Source organism: Cheilinus undulatus, linkage group 3 (genome assembly GCF_018320785.1).
Source record: "Cheilinus undulatus linkage group 3, ASM1832078v1, whole genome shotgun sequence".
NCBI classification, from domain to species: Eukaryota; Metazoa; Chordata; class Actinopteri; order Labriformes; family Labridae; genus Cheilinus; species Cheilinus undulatus.
The window spans coordinates 24,453,528-24,478,300 of record NC_054867.1 but is presented as its reverse complement, the minus strand read 5'-3'; the positions used below and the strand labels follow the sequence as shown (position 1 = coordinate 24,478,300).

The 24,773-nt window shown below is 38.0% G+C and overlaps 1 protein-coding gene across 1 annotated transcript in view; it reads right to left on the bottom strand.

Annotated features, from left to right (window-relative positions):
- Positions 1-3,290: 3,290 nt before the first annotated feature.
- Positions 3,291-24,773, bottom strand: part of cpne5b (copine Vb) — a 216,478-nt gene continuing 194,995 nt past the window's right edge. The window contains exons 17-20 of the mRNA XM_041783064.1: positions 23,166-23,268; positions 9,669-9,726; positions 9,063-9,136; positions 3,291-5,286 (exon numbers count right to left, since the gene is read on the bottom strand). Coding sequence (XP_041638998.1) covers positions 5,095-5,286; positions 9,063-9,136; positions 9,669-9,726; positions 23,166-23,268 — 427 coding nt within the window. The 3' untranslated portion in view covers positions 3,291-5,094. The remainder of the gene's footprint in view (positions 5,287-9,062; positions 9,137-9,668; positions 9,727-23,165; positions 23,269-24,773) is intronic.

Sequence of the window (24,773 nt, the reverse complement as noted above, 5' to 3'; positions counted from 1 at the left end):
AGATAAAAAACAATTGAAACTGGGCGCTCAGATGGTCAAGTGGTTTAAGGTGCTACCCATGTACGTGGGGGGCCTGCATTTGAATCTGGCCTGTGGCCCTTTACTGTATGTCTCTTCCCTGTTTCCAAGTCTATCCACTGTCCTTCCTCTATGTAATAAAGGCCCAAAAATAAATCTTTAAGAAAAAACAATTTAAAACTGGAAACACTTTGTAGATGCAAATTATGTCACCACCATTCTGACAAATGTGGCATCTGAGATCTGTGGTCTGTCGCCTAATGCTACAATGATATAAAATCACAAAGCAGTTAATCTCAGTACAGTCTGTTGTTAGTTGATGTCACTGCTTCCATTGAAAATTAACAGCCAGCTACATGCTGTGTTTTTGTTCATTGTGAGATATATTTCTGAAATCTATCAGCCACAGTGGCCTGCTAAAAACCATCTTAAACAGAGATTTGTGCCAGAATAGAGTAAATTTAACTGTGCTCTCATCAGAAGCTTTTTTTCAAACTTGAGAGGATCGTACTACTCCTGAGTGGGCGTGGCTTCAGCTCATTCAACTGACACGCCCACATCATCCTAGAGCCAATTTTACAGCCTCATTTTTCATGATTTCGAAGCTTAATTTTATAAAGATGGTTGATAAAGAGATGTTTTTCCTGACTGAAATTTGGCCTTGGGGTTCATAGTGGCCTGTCATACAGCCACCTAAAATACGGATTTGAAAAGGGCCTGTTAACACTGTAGCTTTCTAAACTGCAACACCCATTTCCAATATACAGCACTGATTGCTAAAACACATATATGTGTCCCAGGTCATTCAATGGACGTGTTTGTGTCTGTACAGTGACAATAACACAGTGTAAAGACATGGAGAATTTTTGACTTGGTTCATTAGTTTGTCTTTAAATATTCAGCCATTATTATCTCTACTGCTGTGTAGATGGTCACTCCTCTTACAGCTCCAGCAGTCACGCACATACTGCTTCTTGCATATGCGTTACCTTAAGTTTTGAGGATGTGTACGACTGACACATCAAACTGACACTGGGAACATGTTTGCATGTTTAACAGCAAGAATATTTCCAGCTTAAAATAGAAATTACATTGATATGCCCATTGTAATAAACCACTATAAAGAAAAGCTTTTAATTTCAGAGGAAACATTTCTGCAACATGAGCAAAAATACTATGTGATATTTCTGATATAGTCATGATTCTGGAAATACAACAATTTATTTTATATTCTGTAACTGAACCTTTCCTCTTCCTGCAGTTATAGTTTTGCTTCTGCATCCATGTGCTTACTGATCTGACCATACCGTCACTGACATTCCCTGAGAGATTTCTTTATCTTTACATTTTGGTGTCTGCAGTTTTTAATAAATAGACAATAGAGGCTGCCAAAGCTACATGATCCTTCATTAACTGCTGGTTGTAATGTGTTCATGCTGAAGGAGATCCTAACGTACTGAATGTAATGAACACAAATCCTAAAGCCCTGGAGAAACTCATTAACTGACTCCCATCAGAGACTTGTAACACACTAAAGCATGGACCAGCTGTGTAAAATGGAAATCTCCAGGGAGGAGCGCTAACTGTGATCAAACTGACTTACAGTGTAAAGTCAGTGATAAGGGATGTTAAATGACAGCTCAAGCATGGCCTTTGGGGGCTTGTGCTCAGAATATTAGTGAGCATGAGCTTATTTCAGGGACAAATTAAGTCAGTAGACATAGGCTAAAACTAATCTTTGTGGTCCTGTGGTTCCTCAAAAATGGTCATGAACCCAACCATTCTTCCTGTATTTGAGAGCTAACTTCCCCCCCAAGTTCTGGTAAGGAAATACGAAAAAAGAAAAACATCTTGCCCCAGCGCCTCACATTCAAACAGTTTTAGTCATTCCCTGAAGAACCTTACATTCTGTGTGTTTGTATTTGAGGAATTATTTCACCTTAAAGTGGCATTCATCATATCATAACCACAAAGATATCAGGAATAGTCATCCACAGTACCAGATATGAACCACATTTGCTTACAATGTGTTTAATTTCCATCTCTGGTTCTCTCACCTTTATCATCATTATTGTAGATTAAGCTAATTGCTAACTGGGCGATGTGACCTATAATTAATATCACAATATTTTTGTGTCATTTTTTTTTTTAATTGCAGTTTTACAAAACCAAAAAGGATACTGTAACTCATGTGTAAAGACTGCAATCCCTTCACTCTAAGACAAGCCTGTAAACCAAACTCATGCAGGAACTCAGAGAAAGATGTTGTGTTGTGGCTTGTTTTGATTTCTTTCCTGAGAAACGCCTAATTTCCTGATAATGCTGTTCCACAATAAAAACATCTGAACAGCATAGTGAGTTGGGACTTTTATTGTGAAGAACTTGTTGAATGTAATGTGTCTCTCATTAAATTAAGATGAGCTTTAGCAAAGCTACAATTAGCAGTGAGTCTATGGTATCACAGTATTTACAGCTGCTTCTTTGACCATGATCGGAGCCACAGCCTGCTTCTTTGAGGATCAGTGTGTTTTACCACCAACAGATCTTTGTGTTGAAGTGAGAAGTCCAAAATCAAGATTCCATGTTTTGTTTCCCTAGAAACTGAAAAAAGGAAAACAAAACATGGAATAAGTCTGTTCTTGGCTTTTTCGGGAGTTCATATCAAACTAGAAAAGCACTTGGAGAGTGCAGACCTCTGCCATTAGCCCTATCTCCCAATAGTACAGAATCCTTTAAAAAAAATGTGTGAATCCAGACGGTGATCCGGATCACTCCCAAAATCTAATCAGTGTTTTCTTATGCCATTTCCTGAAAATTTCATCAAAGTCCATCCATAACTTTTTGAGTTATGTTGCTAACAAACTAACAAACCCTGCCGATCACATAACCTCCTTGGCAGAGGTAACTAGAAATAAAAAAACAAGAACCTAAAATTGCTCCTTTTGCTATCTTATTTTTTGTTTTCTAAAAAGAAGAAAAAAAATGAAAGTTTGCATTTAAACTTTTTTGTTTTTATGTTCTGATTGAAAAATTTGTTTTGTTTTTTTAATCTTTATTTTTTGATCACAACACAAAAACAGTGATTTGGAAAACAAACTGTTTTTCTTTCATTTTCAATTATTTTAGGAATACAAAAAACAATACATTAAAAACAGTAAAAAAAGAATCTATTTTCCTGATTCCCAATTTTTCTTTTTTTCTTACAGTAATTGGGAAACAGCTTGTTTCTTGATTTTGTAATTGTCTATTCAAATGAAGAATCTGTTGGCCTGACTGTTAAGTCATCTTGAACTTTAAACTAGAGAGTTATAAGCTGAAACACCTTTTTGCAGTTGAGTATGCTGTTGTATTGGAGATATAAAGCACTGCCGTGCTAGGCTGAAATAAAAATCAGTTGTTTCATCCCAGCACCTAGCTTTTGTCAAAGCCCCAGACAAACTGACAAACTCTCTGCAAAGGGATCACACTGGCTTACTGCTGCTGCACTTTGCATACATTAAACTTGGAGAGATGTTTTCTTGACTGCTATGAAGCATTTTACTTTCTTTGTAAACACTGACATGAAGAGGAGTAGGTGCCTTGGTCAGCGAGTATTCAGGTTTGCTGAGCTCTTTGGAGTGTCAGAGAGAAACTTACTGAAGAATGGGTCTCTCGGAGCAGTTGTCTGTCTCTAATATATAGTTTACTTTTATTTGCCTGCCACAGTGGCTGGAAGGTTGTTCTGTGTGGCGTTGCCTTGTGTGTGCACTACAACACATCTCATGAGTTTACAGCCCACCACAACTGATTTTGTTGTTTTCATTACTTCTTGATAATTTTTTTTGTTTGTTTGGTTTTTTTTAAATGCACTGTGGATATGACAAGTCTCAATTGCTGTTCAGAATTCTTCCTCTTGAAGTCTTCTAACACAGCATAAGACTAAGACACTGCTGACATCAGATTTGGCCACAAAAACAAAGTTGACTTCTTCTGTCCAAAGATAAACCTTTTCTGAATCAGAAATTAGATATAGCTACTTTATGTAAACCAACTCTGCACCATTACTATGTGAAGTGTATTCAAACAATGTGTTTTGATGTTTCCAGACTGAGCATTTATAATTGCGTCAAACTGGATGTGAAATGATAAGAACATCACTTGTACTGCCATGCTTTAAAGATTTGGATCAGGGGGGCAGTTCATCATTTAGTTGCAATCTGCAAAACATGCCTGGGCCACATTGTATTTTGAGCTGGTTACATACAACACAAACAATAAAAAGCAGCACTTAAAATGATGAGACTATGATTAACCTGGTAGCATTTTCAGAATCTTGTCCTTGGTCTGGAGACGAGTTGTTTTGTGCTTTTAAATGCAAACACATGAAAGTAATTGATGACCACTTAAAATGTATGGTTTATAACAGATATATTAAATGTCCATGCCACTCTATAACATTCATGAATATATTCATATATCTATGATGGGATATGGGGATAAAGTTTTCATTCTCATTCAACATGCTCTAAGAAACATTCACATATTAAAGAAGAGATGCTGTGACACCTCAGTGTATGAAAAGCCTGATTTCTGTACACTACATACTTGTACAATCCCTTCCATCAGAACTGACTTATCAGTAGATATCGAGATTTCCAAAATATAAAAACTCTCTTCAGGAGGGAAAAAATGCCTAAAAATATCACTGCATTAGGCCACACTGACGAACAACGCTGGGATCAACGTTTACGTCCTGATACATTTAGAGATAAAATCACAGACAGGCACAAGTTTCAACCACAACATGACCTTATTGAACCAACCTGCTATCCGACCAGACGTGAAACAGTCACTGCCTCAGAGTCGTTTAAAGGCTTTCACCTGTAAGTCTCTGAAAATTTAGCCAAACAAATATAAACAGAAAAGAAATACAAATGCTGCTCCAATAGTCACTGAGAGGATACGGCATGAAATCAACACCTCTTTCCTGGTGTCAGCTCCTGTTTGCATCATAAAACAGGAAACGTAGAGTTCCTGCTGGACTCTGATTGGCCGCTGCATGCTAACAGTCCTTGGTGAAAAGCTAAAAGGCAGGCTTTAGATCTGTGTGTGGTGATGTGTGTGTCCAGGAGGTGTGTAAGGAGGTGGCGCCGGGTTCGGTTTGATCCCTCTGCTCTTCATGTAAGAGATGAACTGGTCAGGGATCTCTGCTAGCACGTCTTTAGCCAGCCGCGCCATGCTTAACACATGGTTACCAGTCCGGTCCATATAATCTCTGAAGGGAACAAACTGAGGAAGAAGAGAAGAATGATTTTAGCCTCCTTCATTTGAACATAACAGTAGCAAAACATATGACAACAGTTTTCTTTGTCGAGCATAACACCATCAAACTGCTGCTGTAGAGCTTCATGAAAAGCCCTTAATACTTGTAAAAATGTACAAGATGAGGTTTCTGGAGCTTTGTGACAAACTAAATAGATTTTCCCATGGAGGGGATATGTTTAATCCTTCATGTTAGTCTACATCTGTTAGATCCTGCAAGCTTTAGGATGCAGATATGTTGCTAATCCTGAGCTCAGTTGGTTCCCCTGCGAGAGGAAACAATGAGCTTGCATGAATAGAGACATTTTCCTCTGATATTTTAACAACCTTTTTAACTGTTTCTTTTGTGCTCATTGACCACAGGGACAACCGCGGCCTGAGGGCCAATGACTCGATAATTTGGAAGTCTAGGTGCATAAGCTTTCTCCCCTCAGTGACCTGCAGTTAAGAGTAGGGCTAGATGTACTGTATCAAAAATCACATCTTGATCATGAAAATGACTTGAGCTGAATGAGGATACACAATACAGTATATTTTGCAGTATCTTTTTTTTTTTTTTGTAAAATTCTCATGAGCCATGCCAAATCAGGCACAGGCACTTTAATCAAGCCTTGTTGGAACCACCTCAGTGACTTCTAACAAAGCCATAGAGGAGTCCCTCCCCTGATCACACAACAATATCCCAGGCCAGAGTCAGCTGTTCTCCACTCCTGCTGATGACAGCCTGAGCCAAGCCCTGCTTTTCCCTCCTGAGTTGTCGGATGGTTTGCAAAAACAACTATAGGGTCAAGTGAAAGCTCTTCTTCATATCCTTCCTGAACTCTTCATGTTTACTTCAGCAACTGCTGAAGCTGTAGCCCATCCATGTCAACAGGTACCTGTCAACTGCTTCCACAGACCTCTAAGCCAACCGAGCCTGAAAGGTCTCCTTCTATAGCCTGATGGCTTCCTTCACTGCTGGTGTCCACTATGGGTTTTAAGGTCGCCACCACAACATGCTCTTTAGAGCCACTTCCAACCTCCATCAAGAAGCTCTTCCAGAGGTGGGAGTTGAAGACCTATCAGGGCCACTGCCAGGCATTCTAAATCCACCCTTACTACTTCTTTGGGTCTGTCCAGCCTCCTCCGCCATCTGACCCAACTCACCATCGGGTGATCAGTTGACAGCTCCGCTCCTCTCTTCACCCAAGTGTCCAGAACATACAGCCACAGATCTGATGAAATGACAGTGAAGTTGATCATCGATCTTTGGCCTAGGGTGCTCTGGTACCAAATACACTTATGAGCATCCCGTTGTTGGAACATGGAGTTTATTATGGCCAATCCATGACAAGCACAGAAGTCCAATAACAAAGGCCCACTTGGGTTCAAGTCAGGCAGGACGTTCCTCCCAGTCATCGCCCTCCAGGTGTTGCCATCATTGCCCAAAAGAGTGTTGAGGTCCCCCAGTAAGACAATGGAGTCTTCAGGTGGCACCCCTTCCTGGACCCCACCCAGAGACTCAAAGAAGACCGGGTATTCCGAACTGCTGTTTGCTGCATATGGACCAACAAAAGTTGGAACTTTCCTCTCCACAACCCAGAGCCGCAGGGAGATGCACCTCTCGTTGGCGGCCACAACTCAGTGGTCATAAATCAACCGAGGAGCCACACAATCTGGCTTCTATTTGCAACCAGTGGCTTTGGCTTTCGGTCTTCTTTTAATTTGCAGTCTGTTTTATTACATGAAAAGGCTACTTTGATGGAGTTGTTTCACATTGATGATGTGCAATTCTTAGTTACTAAAATGTAACAATTGTTGATCTCTTTAGCACAATAATAATAATTTAGTTATCGCTCTGCATTGTTTCTACCGTTAGTAAGTTCACTATAGACACCCTGCACTTCCTCCTTCACCAACCATTCAGTCACCAAACTTTTAAGTTTCCACTTTAGACAAATAAAAACAGATGAGGTGTTGTTTTAAACCCCTTGATACTCCCCGGCTAAAAACACATATGGTTTCCTGGAGTGACACGATATCAAACTTTCCAGTGTGCTTGTCTTATTTGGAATTCACAGATGTCCAAATCTGCTCAAACTGCCAGTACCAACAGATGGTACTTTGTCAGAAACAAACACTTTGATGTAATGGCACAACGGAGGAAACTAGACTGCAAATCTTAATGACAAAATAATAAAAAAGACTAATCTTAAGACACAGTACAGTCCATCCCTAAAAACACTGTGGCCTGAACCACTTTAGAAATATCCAAGCTTCATAAATGTTTTTACAGAAATATTTAAAGGGAAATTCACATACAATCTTTAAAAGTGTGAGCATGTTTCCTTTTACACAGTGTCCTGGCAGCATGGGAGCATCAGAGATTGCATCCAGAGATTGCTATCCACACTACACTCTTACACATTTAACTCTCCGGCCTATAAATTTCAGTTTTCCCTTTGCAAAAAAATAAAATGTCATCGAGCATTTTCATTTAAATTGAAGAAATGGAAGTGTGGTTCTTTTTATTAATGAGCCTTTGAAGGCTGTGAGCTGTAAAGTTGCTGACACAAGTCAGAGTGCAACGATTCAAACAAAAATACGGATATTACATTTTAGAGTAGATTTAAAACTTTTACTCATTATTTTAAAGCACTTAATGGTCTAATTGCAAGCCACCTAACAGAACTTTCAGCCAGTCTGCAGCCTTAGATCCTCAGATGGGGGACTCCTGGTTGTTCCAAAGTTGAGACTCAAAACTAAAGATGATAGGTCCTTTCCCATGAGGGCCCCTCGACTTTGAAACAACATGCCCGAGGAGGTAAGGTGTGCAGAATCAGTAACTTCCTTTAAATCCCTTCTTAAAACTTATCTTTATAGACTTCTTATGTGATGCCATCTTCATTCTTTTACCATCTCTTTAAATGTTCTACTTCTTCCTCAATATCTTAATTTTATCTCAGTGCTTTAATGTCTACTCTGCTCTGTATTTTATACCTTAATTTGGTTGTTATTGCCTCTATAGCCTCACTTCTCCTATTTGATTTAGAGCTTTTACCCCCCTCCGGCTTGTATTGTTTTGACCTCTTTTTGCATATCCATTTTTATCATTATTTTACTGTTTCTATCTTTCTGTTTTATTCTATTCTGATTTATTAATCTCTACACATTTTAATGTATTCATATATTCTTAGTGGTTTGATTTCTATTCTTCTCTGTCTTTTCTTAATATCCAAAAATGCACTTACATCTCTGGTGTCTTAGGTCTCGTTGAATATATTTGGGTTCTGTGTTGCCTGGATTTTTCTAGGCTATTCTAGGTTTTAAGCTGAGTCTTTACTTTTATGCTGATTTTTATGCTTCTTGGTTTTTATGTCCTTCAAAGATGATATCTTCTTTGGTTTTTATAATGTGTATGCAGGGTTATTATGATTATTGACTAAATTTTCCACGGGTTCTTCTGTTGGTAGAGTTATGTCTTGTTTTATATGCTTGTGATGTGTTGTGATGCTTTGTCTTATTTGAGATTCCTCTTTTTCCAATAATAATTACATAGAATAATAATAATAATACATATTACTATTATTATATTGTTATTATTATTATTATTATAATTATTAGACAAATTGCTCTAAATTGTTTGTATTTTTTATATATGTTTAAATTTTATTTCCAGGTATTGTTACACCTTTAGGCCCTTTCTCAGTATTTGATAAACATAAAAAAGAAAAAAGTTCTTGGATGCTTGAAATTGCTGTCACCTGAACGATGTCTCTCTCTGCAAGTTTCCCCCTGGACGAGATCCTGATGTCATCACCATCGAGCTCCACCATCGCTGGAGGACATAGACACACTGATGTTAAAGTTCATATACATGATATAAATATCACATAATTCTGTGTCAGTATCAGTGAAGTTTAAAGGTTATTGAGCTGTACAGCCATAGTCTGGCTTTACTGTTCATATAATCAACTAATAAGTTCTTGAATACATCCTCTGTGCAATTTCAAATCATCTGCACTAAACACAGCAAGCCCAGCAATTAACCTCAACCATTTCTCTACAATTATACCTCCATCTACCTACACACACCGTCTCCACTGACTCAAATGAGTTTCTACAGTTATTTTCTCTGGAGTGTTTCTCTGAATTAATGCCAGAGAGGTTAGCACATGCAGCATAATAGACTGAGATTTGTAGGAATTATAATGTCAATCATCGGTTATGTCTTAAAGTGTTTAACTGGCTCTATCAGTGCAGATGTGTAAAAACATCAGGAATAACACAGCTGAGGCCTGAAAGGCTTTCTGTTAGCTTTTTCCTGTGAATCAAAATTAATACATTAGAGAAAAATTGAAGTAACTGACCGTCAAATTCGGCCTGACCAACTCCGACTATGATGATGGACATGGGAAGTTTGGCACCCTGCAGAAACATAAAAAACAAAGTAAGAAAAATATTTTTCCCATAAAAAAAACTTTTCTGTTCTAATTTTTCAAAGGGAAGAGAAAGTCTGGTCCACACCACCTCTGACCTACAGCACTCATTACTGTGTATAAAACATTATAGCAGTTACATGCTCGCCCACGCGGTTTACAACCACACTTGTGGTCTGTACAGCCCTTTAACAAACAAAATGACCTTTTAAATGAGACAAGTCCCCGGAGAGGGAAAGAGACCAGCTAGAAACATTAGGTCAGGCAGAGAAAAGGCAATAAAAAAAAGGAAGGGAGACCCTCTGCTCAAAACTTTTTTTTGTTTCTGCTTTTATCACAGTTATTTTATGTCTCTGAATCCAATTCCTGTGGTAAAATTTCTCTGCCCTTATCTCCTGATAGCAGTTTGTGTTACTGGGTATCAGTCTGGGGAATTGAGATTAAACTTACAGCATGTGAGGGCACAGCATCCCCAGAGATAATAGGCCAGTGGGTCAGTAATTTCAGTGCTTTAGCAGTTTAAAACGAATAAAACAACTTAGAAAATTGAATCAGATTTGTCCAAGAACGCTCAGCATGGTTTAAGGAAACGCTGACATGTAAAAAGAACAGTTTGAGCATAAAAGAATCCGATTATGGCTGAAAGGAAACAACATTTCACAAAGAAAACAGTGATAATCCAGTTTGCAGGCACCTTGATAAGGTCTGTCTTGTGTAGCATGGTGACATTTGTGAGCGGGGAGAGGAGGGAGAGGGAGGAGGTGTGAACTTCAACAGTACAGCAGCCATCCTCAGTCACCCACCCTGCCACTCCCACGCTCCACCTCAGGTCAGATAACTCTGCTGTTAGTGACTCAATACACCCAGCCTCTTAACAAAAGGACTGATAAGATTGTCAAGAATGGATTAGCTTGCCTTAGGAAGTGGACAAATATAATTCCAAAATGGATTTCATGGGAATACATCTTTTTTTCGACCATGTCTTGTCATTTTTAAGTGTAACTAGCTGAAGGGTTTAGTAAGGTGTTTTGATTACATCATATTTAACAACATCAATTTCTTTACAAATGTAGGATACAAATCCACCTTGTTGATGTTGAGATATGGGCTGTTGCTAGAGTTGGAAAAATTTGAGTAGCTGTGGTTTATCTTAGATGCCATCTATTTCAGAATGGAAAGGCAGATCAGATTAAACTTCCATTTTGGGTTTGGGTAAGAGCAAATGTTAGGTTAGGAAACCTGAAGTTTAAAGTTAAAAACATGGCCTGCAAAACCGGATTCAGAAACATTCAATAAAGCTGAGTAAATAATCTACTAACAGGAAAGAAGCTCGTACTCCATGGAAACATTTCAACACAGCCAGCATAGCTTACGTAGCTCCATAGCTATGAATCTAAGGCAGCTATGTGGCTAATGTAGCTTTGTTAGCTATATAGATAACATAGCCACATAGCTTACAAAGCTACATTGCTAATGTAGCTATTTAGCTAATGTAGCCAAAGTTTAGCTTACAAAGCAGCTAGGTAAGCTACATAGCTACATAAGCTTTAGCTATGTTTGCTTAATCTCACATTTCCTGAGCTAACTTAACTACACTGGCCTATGTAGTAACATTATTTTTTAGCTAGCATAGCTATGTTAGCTTTAGCTAAAGCTAACAGAGCTAAAGCAAACCACCAATTATGTAACTACTTCTAAAACTGATCTTTACATAAATAAATCCAAAATTAGACCTCTGTCAGACTTTGCTTAAGTATAAAATTGAATTTAGAAAAAAAAGTGTAAATGGATATGTTATACTGGCAAATAACGGTAACCTGACACACCAGATGGATGTGTTTCACACATCCATCTTGAAAACCTCCCATAGACAGTTTTTGGGAAGGGGCAGAGCCAATCAGAGCAACAAAACACGGGACGTCATAGGTGTGCCCCGCTACTGAGGATTAAACTCCAAAGAGAACTACATAACTCGAACCATGGCGACTGTAGACATGTCAATACACAAGTTTTGCCGTTTTTGAAAGGAAAAGAACTCAGTGCTGTTTTTTGATCTTTTTTTAATGAAGAAATGTCCTCAAGTTCTGACAAAAATGGTGCTATAGCAGCATCCATGCCAATTATCTTCCGCCATAATTGCACTGGCCTCTTGTCACTGATTGCGACAAGAGGCCACTGTGCCTGAAGGTACTGCCTCTTATTCCTGATTGGCCCTGTCACATTTCTACAGGGCTCAATCTGTTCAAATGGGAGCTTTGCAAGATGAATTTGCAAGTGAGAAACATGGAAACGGGGTAATCCACCTGATTTGCAAGGTTAAAATTACGCCACTTCTGTTCTAAAATAGACACTGTCTGAGTTGGAAAGTCTGTGGGAGTGGCCGTTGGAGATGTACAGCCTGCAGCCCATAATGGCCTAGAACAATCAGGGAGATAGGTGTATTAAGGTTCAAAAACAACAAAACCCAAAGTATGAATATTTTACAATTTATAACTTTGAGTGTGCAAAAAGGAAGTATGTTTATCTGAGCTCAACTGTCAACCCTGATTTTTGACATACCTTTATACTTATTTTTAGTTTGAGCTGAAACGGCTGTCCTGTAAAAAGCTTTACAGCTTTCCTGTTGCTTCTGGTAATCACTGGTATATTGGTGCATGCAGAAGTGGGTATACTCTTAATCTACTGTATACTCTTAGTGGGTATATTCTTTATGTAGAGGTGGGTACTACTCTATGGAGACAAAAATATAGGTGAGTATTCTCTGATTAGGACATAAAAGGGTTTCCTAGGTCTCGGTTTTATTTGGGTGGGATCTTGTTTGACAAATTTGCTAACGCTAAGTATAATGTCAATTTATGTCCGTAATCATCATGTATAACAACATTGTGTGGCAAACTGTAAGTCACTATCATTTGGGCCAACTTCATTAGCTCATCATATCATCTTTTTAAAAGTCTTCGTAGATTTGTTTGTTTTCAGCAGGACATCAGTGATAACTGTAGCCAACAGAGAATCACTTAAGCTGAATTAAGTAATCAGTTCAGTTAATTATTTCTTAACATGCACAGTTTTTTTTACATTTGTTAAATTAGATTCATATCTCCAGTAAATATCCAAATGTAAAAGTTTTGATGGCTGGACTTTGTGAGTCTCATGGGATTTGTTTTACATTCTGCCTCAGACACAATAACATTATCATAATTTCCAGATCGATAACAACTAAAATGCTCCATACACAAGCTTTTGGTATGTATAATGAGTTTACTGCTCTCAAATATTTTCAAAAAGCACTTGTCACAGTTTTATCTCTGGCACAAATTAAATGTACAGCTGCAAACCAGACAACCTTTGATGCCACAGGAATGGGAGCTCTTCCTGTCGACACCACCTCAGCCTCAGCACATCAACACGATTATCAGTGTTCAACACACCTCCTGTCAGTGCCTGTCCTCCCACGCAAAACACTCAGACTCACAGGCATGCATGCATGCGTGTGTGAATGTGTAGCCTACAACAAACACACACATCAGAGCATCAAATGCCACCATAAATATCCTGGCTATGCACCATGCCCCACTTTAACCATACTCCTGTCACCCTGACTGACATCCAAGTCTAAGGAGACAACAAAACAAAGTGTCAATCAGCATGCATTACTCCAGCACTCACTCTGGATGTTTTACTTTATTCTAATGGCTGAAATGTATACTCTGTTTATGGATATAAGTCCAGGGTGTGATGTCTTTCAGCACAGAGGTCACTTAAGTCACTCAGCCTTCTTTCATTGGCTCATCTCAGGAGAAAACCAAAGGCAGCAGACAGAAGACACAACCAGCTACTGAAATTTCAACTACAATCATGCATTACCTAGACCAGTCCTATCATGTGTTATGTGGTGCACTGTATATCATATCATATATTGTATAATATATTATATAGTAGGAAAGAGTGAGTAGGATACAATTGTAGACCCCAGGTGTCTTAAAATTGTTCTAGTGAGAAAGCCACTATAATTACAAGTGATTAAAATGGAGGAGGGAAAAGAACAAAATAGTCAGGAGCCAAAACAAACACTCTCCCTCTCCTAAGTGGCACAGAGATAAGGAGAAACTAAACCACTGCTGACTAGCCGCTGACTAGAAAGTAGATTCCTAGGGAGGCCAAATCAACACAGCTGAGGCCTGATGGCCGACAGGCTTTTTAAGGAGAAACAGAGAAGCCTGGGTAAAAAATACAAGTCACTTATGCTGGAAATGGTAAGAAAACTGCTGAAAATGCTTTATGCAGAGTCACACACGTCTAAATGACACAATTAAGAAAGGGCAACAAAAACCTCTTCACATCTCTGATGAAGTCAGTACAGAATGCTGTCACCAGAGGGTTTCTACCGTATGGGCTCACCACACCTGGTCCCAATCAGAGCCAATCAGTCACACACACCTGGCACTGCTCTGAGATGATTCACTCAACAAACTCATCAAGTGCCCAGTACTGTATATTGTATTATATCCTTGTTTCCACCTACATATGAGACTGACGCCAGTGTTACATGAGGAAGTGCTCTTCATTCTGGATAAATAGAAACCTGATAGAAACTACCTGTAGCCATGGAGCGAGGATAACTGTGGCTGTGTTCGAAACCACTCTCATTCCCTACTACCTATCCGCTATATAGTGAGCTGCATATAGTGGACTATATAGTACACTCACTGTAAATACACAAAATGGTTTCGGACACTACTCCAGCCACAGGCAATGACATCATTGCCATCTCACAATTAAAAAGTTTAGCAAACAAGGCTTGTAGATTTCGATGACAACGACTGAGGATCGACATTAATGGTAAAATTTCACCGAAAACTAACACAAAATGTAATGTATTTTCACAAAAAAAATAAAAATTCTAATAGATAAAAGTTTGTGTCTTTAGTGGCTAAGTAACATACATTTTTGTGCGTATTTTAACTTATTTTTGCATAAAGATGTCTTGCAATCCTCATAGGGGAAAAGGTTACTCCACTTTGAATCCTTAACATTTTATTACAGGTTATATACTTTGGTTAAAACCAACAAACAAAAAAGTATATGAAACAAAGTTTTTATATGTGTTCCTGTGCTCCTCTCATTCATTTGTAATGTTTGAGAGCAGCAACCGTGATGCATGATGGTAAATATTGCTGGGCTGGTGACCATCAGCTGTTCACTACTTTTCAAAATGCATGAAGGGAAAAAAATGAGTGCACTATATAGTGAATAACAATACTCACTCCGAATTCGGACACCACTACAAAATGGCATAGTGCACTGTATAGTGAATAGGGAGTGATTTTGGACACAGCCTGTGTCTGTTTTTTGCCAATGGGTAGTTAGGAACATGTGTTTGGGGAATTACAGAGACAAAAACTAATACTAAATGTCAAGAAATAAGTGAAGAAGTTTGCTGTCTATTTTGAGAAATATATATAAAAAATGTCTTATGAACCACTGAACCACCAAACAAGCTAAGCTAATCTAACTCATTTATCAATTCAAATGTTGGTTTATGTTTCAAACCTGTTTTTAAAAATCTAATTATGCCTTCTACCTTTTCGGTTAAACATATAAATATATTTCAGATTTCCAAGATGATCTTACTGCACTATCTCAAGGTGATTAATTTGACAGTTTTCATATCAAGCAGACAAATCTATGACTTCTTGTAACCTAGCTAGTTAGCAGCTTGTCTCAAGACAGTCTGGCTGCAGATTGTACATCTCTGAAGGCCACACTCACAGACTATTTATCTGAAACACAGTATATATCAGAAAATAAATACACACTCAAAATAAAATCTAATTAAACTTCCATTGAGGGTTATAGTAAGGGTTAACATAAGGGGGGGGGTACAAAAAGTAAAAAGTTAAAAACCTGACCTGCAAAATGATTACATAATGTTTAAGAAGGTGATTAAACAGTCTAAACATTCTAATGTAGCCAGAGTAGCTTACAAAGCTCTGTTAGCTGTGTAAGCTATGTAGCTAAAGCAACTGTAGCTTTGTAGAGAACTAAGCTGCACTCACGTAGCTGCTTTGTTGGCTTAGCTGTAGCTATGTAAGCCACGTATCTGATGTAGCTAATGTAGCAAAAGCTAAGCTAACAAAGCAGCCACATATGTCCAGTATGTTCTCTACAAAGCTACAATTGCTTTAGCCACATTTGCAAAAGCTCATGTTGTTATAGCTAACAAAGTTAAAGCAAGCCTACTTTTATGTAACCTCTTCTAAAATGTGTCTATACTTAATTTAATCCCGGTTTAGTCCTCTGATCTTTTTCTCTATATTATTCATAAAATGTTGTGGAGTCTATGTCATCTTTACGATGCAGTAATTTCATGAATGTAACTGCTAGACTTTGTTTATGATGTAAAGATGTACAGTCAGCAGACAGACCCTTCTTGTTTCTCACATGCTGTCACACAATAATCTTCCACAAAAGTTCAGTTTTTCAGCATACTTGGACTTTGTAGGCACCTTGAATATCAGAAATTCCCATGGGGATATAGGTCTGAGGAAGGCTATTAAAAAATATTTTCCTGCACTGAAGGTTCACAAGAGCACAGTGGCCTCCATAATTCCCAAATGGAAGAAGTTTGGCATAACCAGGATTCTTCCAGGAGCTAGTCATTAAGCCAAACTGAGCAATCAGGAGAGAAGGGCCTTAGTAAGAGAGGTAACCATGAACTCGGTGGCCACTCTGACTGAGATGCAGAGATCCTGTGTGGGGATGGGGTTTGTAGAAACTCCATGCAAAAGCCATGCAGGCTTTCATGTGTTATGCGCTGAGGAGAGGCTTCCATTTAGCCACTCTGCCATAAGCTTAGATCAGTGGAGGACTGCAGTGATGGTTGTTTATCCCATCACACAGAATCTCTGGAGCTCAGTCAGAGTGACCATCAGGTTCTTGGTCGCCTCTTTTACTAAGGACCTTCCCCCTGATTGCTCAGTTTGGGTGGGAAACAAGCTCTTGGACGAGTTCTGACTGTGCAAAACTTCCATTTAAGAACTATGGAGGCCACTGTGCTCTTGGGAACCTTCAGTGTAGCATACAGTTTTGTTACTTACCCTAGATCAGTGCCTTGCAATCATGTCTCTGAGCTCTGCATGCAGTTCTTTGACCTCATAGCTTGGTTTTTGCTCTGATATGCATTGACAACAGTGAGGCATGCTATAGAGAGGTGTGTGCCTTTACAAATCATGTCCAATCAATTTAACTTTCCACAGGTGGACTCAAATCAAGGTGCAGGAACAACTCAGGAAAGATCCAGAGAAAATGGGAGGAACCCGAGCAAAATTTCAAGTGTTTTTGCAAAGGGCCTAAACACTTACGTCAATGTGATATTTCAGTTTTTAAATTTTTCAAAAATGTGCAAACATTTCTAAAATCCTGTTTCACTTAGTCATTATGGGGTACTGTGTGTAGATTAGTGAGAGTTAAAAGGCTTTTTAAATATCAACAGGCTGCAACATAACAAAATAAAAAAAGTTAAGAGGTCTGAATAGTTTCTGAATGAACTGTAACTTCTAAAAATTCAAAATGGACTGCAAGAAAAACAAAAAGTAAGTAAAAGTACAGCTTAGATGAGTTATGGTGAATTTGTTTGTTGCTTTTGTATGAAAAGGAGCAATAATAGTTTGATTGTTGATTTCAGCTGACTGAATGGTGGGAAAAGCTTGAAAAGTTCTGAAAAAGTGTTGTTTAGCAACTAGGGATCATACTTTACTTTCTTATCATGAAGTTAGTGAATCTCCAGACATAGTATTATTATAACTGGGGCTGGGAATAACAAGGTATTGCACAATACCACATTATAAGATACCTGATCCTTATAGTCCTGGGTAACAAATATATCACAGTATAGCAATTCCCTGATAGGTGTTACATTGCAAAAAAATATGCAGTCATTTGAAGAATGTAACAGTCCATAAGAAGGTTAATTTCAGGATTCCTGTTTTACTTCACTGCAGCTTGGTTTCAGAATTATAGTTTTACTGTTGTCTGATATAATCTAGCTGTTTTCCAGTTCTTTCATGCGGCTGCCAACTTTTCCTCGGCTAATTAACTTCCATTTATGTTACCCCAGCTCATGTCATAAGCAACATTGTGAGGAGTCATGAAGTAGTGACATGATGAGTCAAACTGGCAGGAAAGGGGCCCTGAATTGATTTGTTTTTGGCAACAAAAATATGATAATTGTGTCACAAGGGTCAGGATGATTTTTGTTGCCAAACTGCCATTCTACTCAGGTTTAGATCTTGCACGAACAGGCTGATTGAATAATTTATATGTAGCTGGTGCTCTATGGCTTGTTCTAGTCATAGAGAGGGCTGTACGTGGCCTCTGTATATACAGAGATGTGAGAAGAGGAACAATAGCTGTGTAGCAAAGTTTGTTTTGGGTCCAGCTACTGATATACGACTGGAGTGTAAAGCACTGACAGATATCAAGAAAAGGATCAGAGAGGGGGGAAAATCAAAGGAAGGAGAAGATTTAGCTATAGACTGAATGTGACGACAGACAGACTGCATATGATGAAAAAGAGGTTTAGATTCTTGGGAGGGAAGCAGATGGCGACAGACAGCAGAAGTCTTTGTACTTAAGCATGAGGGAGTCTCATGCCTCCACAGAGAGAAAAGAGAAGAGGCAGCAGAGGAGGCCTGAGTGACTGACAGGAGGTTTTGTGTTTCATAGTAGATCCTGGTGTGAGTGATAACCCCCACTGATGCACCACAGGGGTCAATATCGCTGAAAAAAAGGAGTAAAGGTGCTCTGAAATTGTCCTGCCACATCAACCAAAACCTACAAGCACATATAAGCTACTCTATATAGTCCAGATGTTTTGTGGACTCTATGCCTCTTTTCCTGGAGCTACCCTCCAGCATGAATAAGAGCGGTGAAATAAATCTCATATAACCTCAGCAGTGTGTCTTCCTTCACCCAGGATCCATGTATAGTAAGAGGGAAGCAGCCGTGGAAGCAGCATGCATCAGTGGACGGTCAGAGAGGAAGCAGTGAGATACAGCAGCAGGCAAGATCTTAAAAGGAAGGTGTGGCTGTTCTAATGTTTTCATTAACAGTCGCAAATTCCCTTTAAATCCAGTCTGCTGGGTGTTCTGTGCCCGCGGCACGCTGAGGAGCGAGGAGGAAGAGATCACAAGGGAGGAAAAAGGAAGGAAGCAACCACCTGCTATTCAGAGCTGGAAGAAGAAAGAGTTAGGGGCAAGCTCTGTGGAAAGCTCAGATGAACAAAGAACAGTGTTGGGATTTTATTTTTACTTAAGTTGTTGAATTTGCACATTTCAAAAATAATTTTCAAGGGCTGCTGCAGGTTCTTATCAATAGAAGGGAACACATTCATCCTTTTGGGATGGAAAAGCATTCATTCAAGGCATTTGTTCATTTCCAGGGGCAAACATTACCGGCATGTCGAGAAAGGCTAAACATTTTTGCAATTCAACCATTGTAATGAATGAGCATCCTCAATAAAACATAAAAAGTGAGGTTTTAAACCAAGCATTTTTAAGTAAAAACTGATGCTTTCTCCCTCTGCATGCATGAAATAACCTCCTAAGACCTTGGTTGTACATATGAGGACATTACATTTTGACTTTCCCACAACATAGCAGTCAAATCTCCTCCTAGACTTTTGAGATAAGTGTTTAGAAAGTTGAATTAATTTGCTGGCAGTGCTGGGGGAATTTGCTTTAAATCTTTATAAATGTTCATGACAAAATTTTGCTGATTTTTTTTTTATTTAGGAGGATTTTATTTGAAATTTTCATCTACTTCCATGGGAATTTATTTGTATGTTTTAGGGAATTTGTGTTTGGATTTTCCTTTGACATTTTCTTGAATTTTCATGGAAATTTAAGTAAAATTGTCCGGGTGTTTGCAGGAATTTCTTTGGAGGTTTTCCATATGAAATATTTGGGGAATTTATTTGAATTTATTGGGGGGAATCTGATTAAAAATTTTTGAGGGAATTTGCTTTAAAATGTTGGACAATTTGCTTCAAAATTCTTATAGATTTCTCAGTATACTTTTGGTGAAAACTATATTTATCTTAAGACTTTTCTGTAAAGTTTCACTTTAACGTTTGGAGGATATTTGAGGACATTTTAGGGTATCTTTATAGGATTTAAGCAAATGAAAAATTTTCACAAATTTTTGGTAACATTTTGAAATTTTTAAGGAATAAAGTTTTTTTTTTGTCTTTGAAACCTCTGGTAGTCATAGATGAAATTTTCCTGCATATTTTTTCATTTATACTTGGTCTTTAAAAATTCTTGTGGCCTATTATCATCTGGGACATAATATTTTTTTTGGGTGAAAATATTCTCCATTCAAAGACAAGGCTGAACTTTTAAACTTATCAGGCTCTACTTATCCAAAACTAGTGGAAGAAAATAAAAATGACTCAGTCACTTGCTTTAAGCACTATGTAACCTTAGCAATCGGCCATGTTTTCTCCTGTGTATGGCTTTTATATTATATAATATACATATATATAGTTTGAAAACAACTGGCCATAGACTCTAGCAGAGTCATATTTGGGAAAAATCTGATAACATTACTATGTGGGTAGACAAAGTGGCCTTCACCAGTTTTTGACATCTGCTTGTCAACAAATACAGAATCTCTATTTAATGTCAGTACTGTTGCACTCAGATACCTTTGGTGGGTGAAAAAAAACACTAAACCTTAATGTTGCTAAAAGGCTGAGCTGTCACAATAATTGGGTGTAGTCTGATAAATATAGAGCACATGGTGAAAAAAGCATCTTAATTTTGGATATGAAGCTAATATGCAAACACATACACTGCCTCTAAAAAGTATTCACCCCCTTGGGTCTTTAACCCTTTTATTGATTTTATAAACCAATCATCGCAATATAATTTGGCTTTTGATAAAAAAAAAAAAAAAACTTTTTTAATGTCAAAGTGAAAACAGATTTCCACAATATAATATCAATTAAACAAAAATATTTTTTATAAAATATGTGACTGCATAAATATTCACCCCTTTTAAAGTGACTGACCTAATTCAACAGAGCTCCAGCCAACAGGTGCTGGTAATTTATATTGCACATGTGTAAATCCATCTAGATCACGCCATCCTCAAAAACTTGTGACTATGCAAGAAGTAGACTAGTGAGAGCTTCAGTGGCTGAGATGAGAAAGACACTGCATACAACAACTGTTGCCCAGGTTATTCACCAGTCAAAGCTTTATGGGAGAGTGACAAAGAGAGAAACACTGTTGAAGAAAACTCAGATTAAATCTGGACTAGAGTTCACTTCAAGGCATGTAGGAGACTCCATGGTGAAGGGGAAGAAAGTTCTTTGGTCTGATGAGACCAAAATGGTGCTTTTTGGCCATCAGACAAGCCACTATGTTTGGCAGACACCAAACACTGCACATCACCACAAACACACCATCCTCACTGTAAAGCACGGTGGTGGTAGCATCACGCTGTGCTTAACATTACTTTGTAGAAATCTGTATCATTTTGACATTAAAGAGTTTTCTTTTCAAATAATTCTTGTAAAAAAAAGTCTAATTATATATATTAGTTATTTACTTATAAATGGAAGGGTAAAACATGCAAGGGAGTGAATATTTTTTATAGGCACTGTATGCTATTTTATTTTTTCTCTACTTAAAACAGTACAACATTATTGCACGATATAATGGCACATTACACATTTTCTCCTACCGAGCAGGAAAAGGAGACACGTTGTTATAATTTGTATGTAAATTATTGAAAATTTCCATCTTGAGTGCACTTAACACACAGTTGAAAAGAGCAACCACAGTGTAATCATGTCAGTTATGTGAAGCCACTGTGTCTTCCTTGTTAATTTACAGATTGCAGAATAACTTCATCTGTCACATGCTGTCTGAATCAGTGACATCTTCAGTGAACATCTAGATGAATTATTATGTCCTGAGAGGGAATGATAATGCTTGGCAAAACATACAGTTGCTCTATGAAACATTTTACTAATGTTGCTATGATTATTTGATAAAATGATTGGCAGTACAATTGCATCCTTGTTTATGATCAAAAATTCCTCTAGCAATATTTCAGGTTATAATCACTAAGATTTTCTGTCCTTTAGCTCCCTAAATTTTGTCTCCTAAATTCCTCTCATTATATGAATTCAAACTTTGGTGCTGGGATGTTTTTTAGCCACTGTTTTGACACTATTATTCCTTTTTACAGAAAAGCAACAATATGATAAATGAAAAGGTTATACTTCAGCTACAAATCTTTGCTGAAAATGATTTACAGTTCCCTGTGCTGGTGTTTGTTGACATTTTCCACCTTTAACCACTCTTAGGAAGAGTTTTGACAATTTGAGAAATACCTTTATTGACTATCTTAGGGTGACTAACAACAGGAGAAGACAGTTGTGGTTTCATGGGAGGAGAGAAAGGATGCAGCAGAGACTTTATCTTTAAAGCTCCTTTGTGGATTTTTAGTTGGTTATGAGTAGAGTGAAAGTGATTCTGTGTGAGGACTGTGTGAGTCATTAAAGCAGGGGTGTTCAAACTATGCCCCGAGGGTCTAATGTGGTCGTCAGCCCATTTTTGATTGGCCCACCAAAAATGTTTTAAATTAAATTATATATGGCCCTCAGTAGCGCATGATGCTTGTGTTACACTTTACTATTCCTCTTAGTTTCAGCACAAGGCAGTGCTACAATGCTAAAACTGTAAACAAACATTTTGACAAGTTTTTATGCTGTTTTTTTCAGGACTACATTGAGACAACACTATAAATAATAAACATATTGGCGACCAAAATAATAAAGATATCTTGATTTATAAAGCCCTTATGGATTACCACAGCAGATAGCAGCACTAATGGTATATGGCTATTTGCCTTGTCAGCCATCAACTAGCCATTTAAGCATAACCAAACACTGAGCATATCTTGACCTACATTAGATTGGTTTTACAAAGGTATATGAAAGTGGCCCCATCATCCTTACATATTTCCGTATGTGGCCCCAAAGGGAAAAGACACCCCTGCATTAAAGCAAACAAAATCATCAGGATAAAGCTTGATTACATATATACTGTTGTGTTTTTGGTACCTCTTACTAAAGCCACCTGGTAGGTGTCACACAATGTAATCTACGCTTACAGGCAAAACAACCTTTGATTACAATTTTTATGATTAGGTTTAATTGCAAGCAAAACTCTTTGCAGCAAAAAGCCGTTTCATCCACAGGAGGATAATGAATGAAACAGAATAAAAAGTTCCTTCTTGGAGCTTTAACACTTCTTCAGTGACTTCAGAGACATCTCCATTCAATTTACATAAAAGGTTTTGTTCAGCAGTCTTGTAGAGGACATGTATTGTGTATCCTTTTTCTGTTCTTACATTTACGATGGCCTCTTTGGTCTGGGCCATGTCTGATATGACACCATCTGTGATGATGAGGAGCACAAAGTACTGAGAGCCGTCTTGCACTGCAGCTGCGTACCTGCTCGCAAAAAGAGAGAGAAAGAGAGAGAACAGGATGGTGAATAATCTCTTTAATAGCAGAACAAATCTGACTTGAGGATTTATGGATGGATTTATCTCAACATTCATGTGAAAAATAAATCCACGTTAATACGTCTTATCATGCACACATCTCAACACAAATTCAATAAAAGTGCGCTTTGTTACCTCTGTATATCAGATTACACTCATTTAAATCAAACACAAATACACACTGATGAATCCGCCCAAACACATCCAGAATCACAACAACAAAGCCGCCCCGCTTTGTGCCATCACCTTTGTTACAATCTCGTCCTACTTGAGTTCATCTATTCAGATGTTAAATATCACACTGGTTGGGGATACTCACAGCTGCCAGGGTTAAAAAGCATGACTCAGTTTTATCTGAATGACATTTTTAATTTCAACAGTGAACTGGTACAATCAGATGAAAAACTGCCAATGAATGAAAGGTTAGGGATGAGATGGCATTGAGTAGCTGAGTGTCACCGCTACAAAAAAAAAAAAAAAACAATTATAATTTTTCAGTTTTCCTTGTTTAGGTGCTTTTAAATGCCAGTTATATGTCATTTCATGTCAACAGATGAACTTTTGCCAATCCAAATCTGTAGTTACACACTTTAAATTTGTAAGTTGGAGCAAAAAGCCTGTTAGCAAATCAGAAACTTAACGCTGAGATAATCTGTTTGCTGTCCCTGTAGCTCAAAAATGTTTTCTTTATGATTCAAGGTTGTCAGAATTGTTGATTCTGCCATATTCTTATGATATTTTTATGTATCACCCTTTTGACCCTCTGAGAGTTATACAGTATGTCATATACAACAAGTAGAGACACATGTTATTTAAAATAAAAAAAACATACTATACCTTGGTACCATTTTTACCATTAACTATAGCCACTTACTTTTTTTTACCTCTTGCAGGCGGCTGTTGTGCCTTTCTAATGACATTATCCAAGCCTCTGTAGCCCTGGCAGAGGGTAGGGCGTCTGAAACTTGGGTGACTTTCCAGGATCTTTTTAAGATTATATCCCAACCAGTAGTTCCAACAATAAACCTCTTTTTTATGTAATTTTAATCATTTTTCGATGAATTCTACCACTAGCTTAGTGTTATTGTTTTCCAACAATGATTGTCACATGGTCTGTGATAAGCAATGGCAGGCTGCTCCATTGTCATGTCATGCTTTTCCAAACTACACATGTCTAACTGTGCCAATAGCCCTTATAGCTCATTAGGGAGAGAAAGAGAGCCTGTGATGTGTCCCTCTGTGTCACTGCAAGCAGAAACTGCTTTGAATAATGGCTTGAAACAGGCAATACAAAGAGGCACAATTAGTTCTTTGTAATATGTGAATATTTTAAAGGCTTTTTCTCACAGAGTGACTATTTTTCACTTTTTGGTCCCCAAGAGTACGTTGAACAGGTTTGTACCTGCCCAGCCCAGGTTGTCCTGAAAAAAAGGATGAAGGATGAAGACAATG